Below are 1,707 nucleotides of genomic sequence, written 5' to 3'. Positions count from 1 at the left end.
ATGTCTAAAACTGTATTTACCTACCCAAATAGGCCGGAGATCAATGATAGGAAAACAAAATAGACAAAAACTCGAAAATTGGTAGTTACTATTTTTACGCTTTTATTGAACGTTTGAATAAGTATAAAATCTTTTAAGATATGACTTTTTAATAGTATAGACGCTAAAATAAAAAGGAAAAGCCTACCAATTTAATTTCTTCTATTATATAAAAATCTCTCATTGAACCCAACATCCTTGTTTCTTAAACAAATTATTTTATATATAGTGGATCAGACGGACAAGTGAAATTCTGCGGGCCCAAGGTCCAGCCCGGCACCCCCGTCCGCCCACCGTATGTGAGCTGATGAACAGGATGGGGGCCCGCCAGCAGCTATACTAAAATCATCGTACCAAATTCCAATCGGTCACGCTCTCCAAATTGCACGACCAATCATAGCCGTCCATCAATCCAAATCCCCGCAGCCAAAAGTTAAAACCCTAAAAAATACCCCTGCATATCTCTCTCCTTTCGTTTCCGCAGGCAACCCCCACACGTACGCGCAAAAGCCTCTCAACAATGGCGGCACCGGTGGAGTCCGTACAGTGTTTCGGCCGCAAGAAGACCGCGGTGGCAGTGACCTACTGCAAGCGAGGGCGTGGCCTCATCAAGATCAATGGCTGCCCGATCGAGCTCGTGGAGCCCGAGATCCTCCGGTTCAAGGCCTACGAGCCTATCCTCCTCCTCGGACGACACCGCTTTGCGGAGGTAGACATGCGCATCCGTGTCAAGGGTGGAGGCCACACCTCCCAGATCTACGCCATCCGCCAAAGCATCGCCAAGGCCCTCGTCGCCTTCTACCAGAAGTATGTCGACGAGCAGAGCAAGAAGGAGATCAAGGACATCCTCGTCCGCTACGACCGAACCCTTCTCGTTGCTGACCCCAGACGCTGCGAGCCCAAGAAGTTCGGTGGTCGTGGCGCCAGGGCTAGGTTCCAGAAGTCCTACCGTTGAGACGGTTTTTCTACTTGGACTAAGTTCTACATGCTTTGCTTTGATACACCAGTCTATTTATGTCGTCTTGACTTCTTTTGAATTTTGTACTTTTAGAAAGGCTATGGGTTCAAAACTCCTGCATGGATTTTGGATTGGAATTTTTACGTATTCGGCATACTTTGTTTAAGAAATTACCAATATTTTGTTACTTTGTGATGAATTAGTTGGTTTGATAAATGTATTGCCAATAATTTAGCTTTTTGTTAGGTTACCGTTGTTTGAATTGTTGGGAATGTTTCCATGTCAGGGTTCTGTGGTTTTAGCATTGTTAAGCTCGATTAGCGGTAAGATGCTTGTGTGAGTTTTGTAGAATTATTTATAGGACTGTTACTCTGAACTCAGAAATAAAGGGTTACATTTGGTAGACTTCGTATTTATAAATTGAGTAATGCTAATTCTCAATTTTTGCTCCACCATTAGAAGTATGACCCGGGATGAGCCTGGATGATTTTTTTTTTTTATAAGTTAAAAATTTTTATTAAACATAATGTAATAGACGCAACCCAAGTACACAGGAAGTATACAAAAGAAATACCTAGTTACATTCTAATACTAGAAAAGCGAAGACAAGAACTCATTTACAGCCCCTCCCTTGAGTACAATAGTAGAGAACCAGCTAAGTAGAGTGCTTATAAAAAACTTTCAAAATGCATCTATATTGCATTCCCTAT

At 42.5% G+C, this 1,707-nt stretch overlaps 1 protein-coding gene across 1 annotated transcript; it reads left to right on the top strand.

Moving 5' to 3' along the window:
- The first annotated feature begins 415 nt into the window (after window positions 1-415).
- Window positions 416-1,242, top strand: LOC109010459 (40S ribosomal protein S16-like). The gene has a single exon (XM_018991305.2). It carries the CDS (start codon window positions 560-562, stop codon window positions 992-994), a length of 435 nt encoding a protein of 144 aa, XP_018846850.1. The 5' UTR covers window positions 416-559; the 3' UTR covers window positions 995-1,242.
- Window positions 1,243-1,707: the final 465 nt, after the last annotated feature.

The sequence above is a fragment of the Juglans regia genome, chromosome 7 (assembly GCF_001411555.2).
Source record: "Juglans regia cultivar Chandler chromosome 7, Walnut 2.0, whole genome shotgun sequence".
NCBI classification, from domain to species: Eukaryota; Viridiplantae; Streptophyta; class Magnoliopsida; order Fagales; family Juglandaceae; genus Juglans; species Juglans regia.
Note: the sequence above shows the minus strand (reverse complement) of the source record. Positions and strands in the feature narration are given on the sequence as shown.

Bases quoted from the DNA above. Each gene is read 5' to 3' on its own strand.
- LOC109010459 (XM_018991305.2), top strand. From the start codon at position 560: ATGGCGGCACCGGTGGAGTCCGTACAGTGTTTCGGCCGCAAGAAGACC.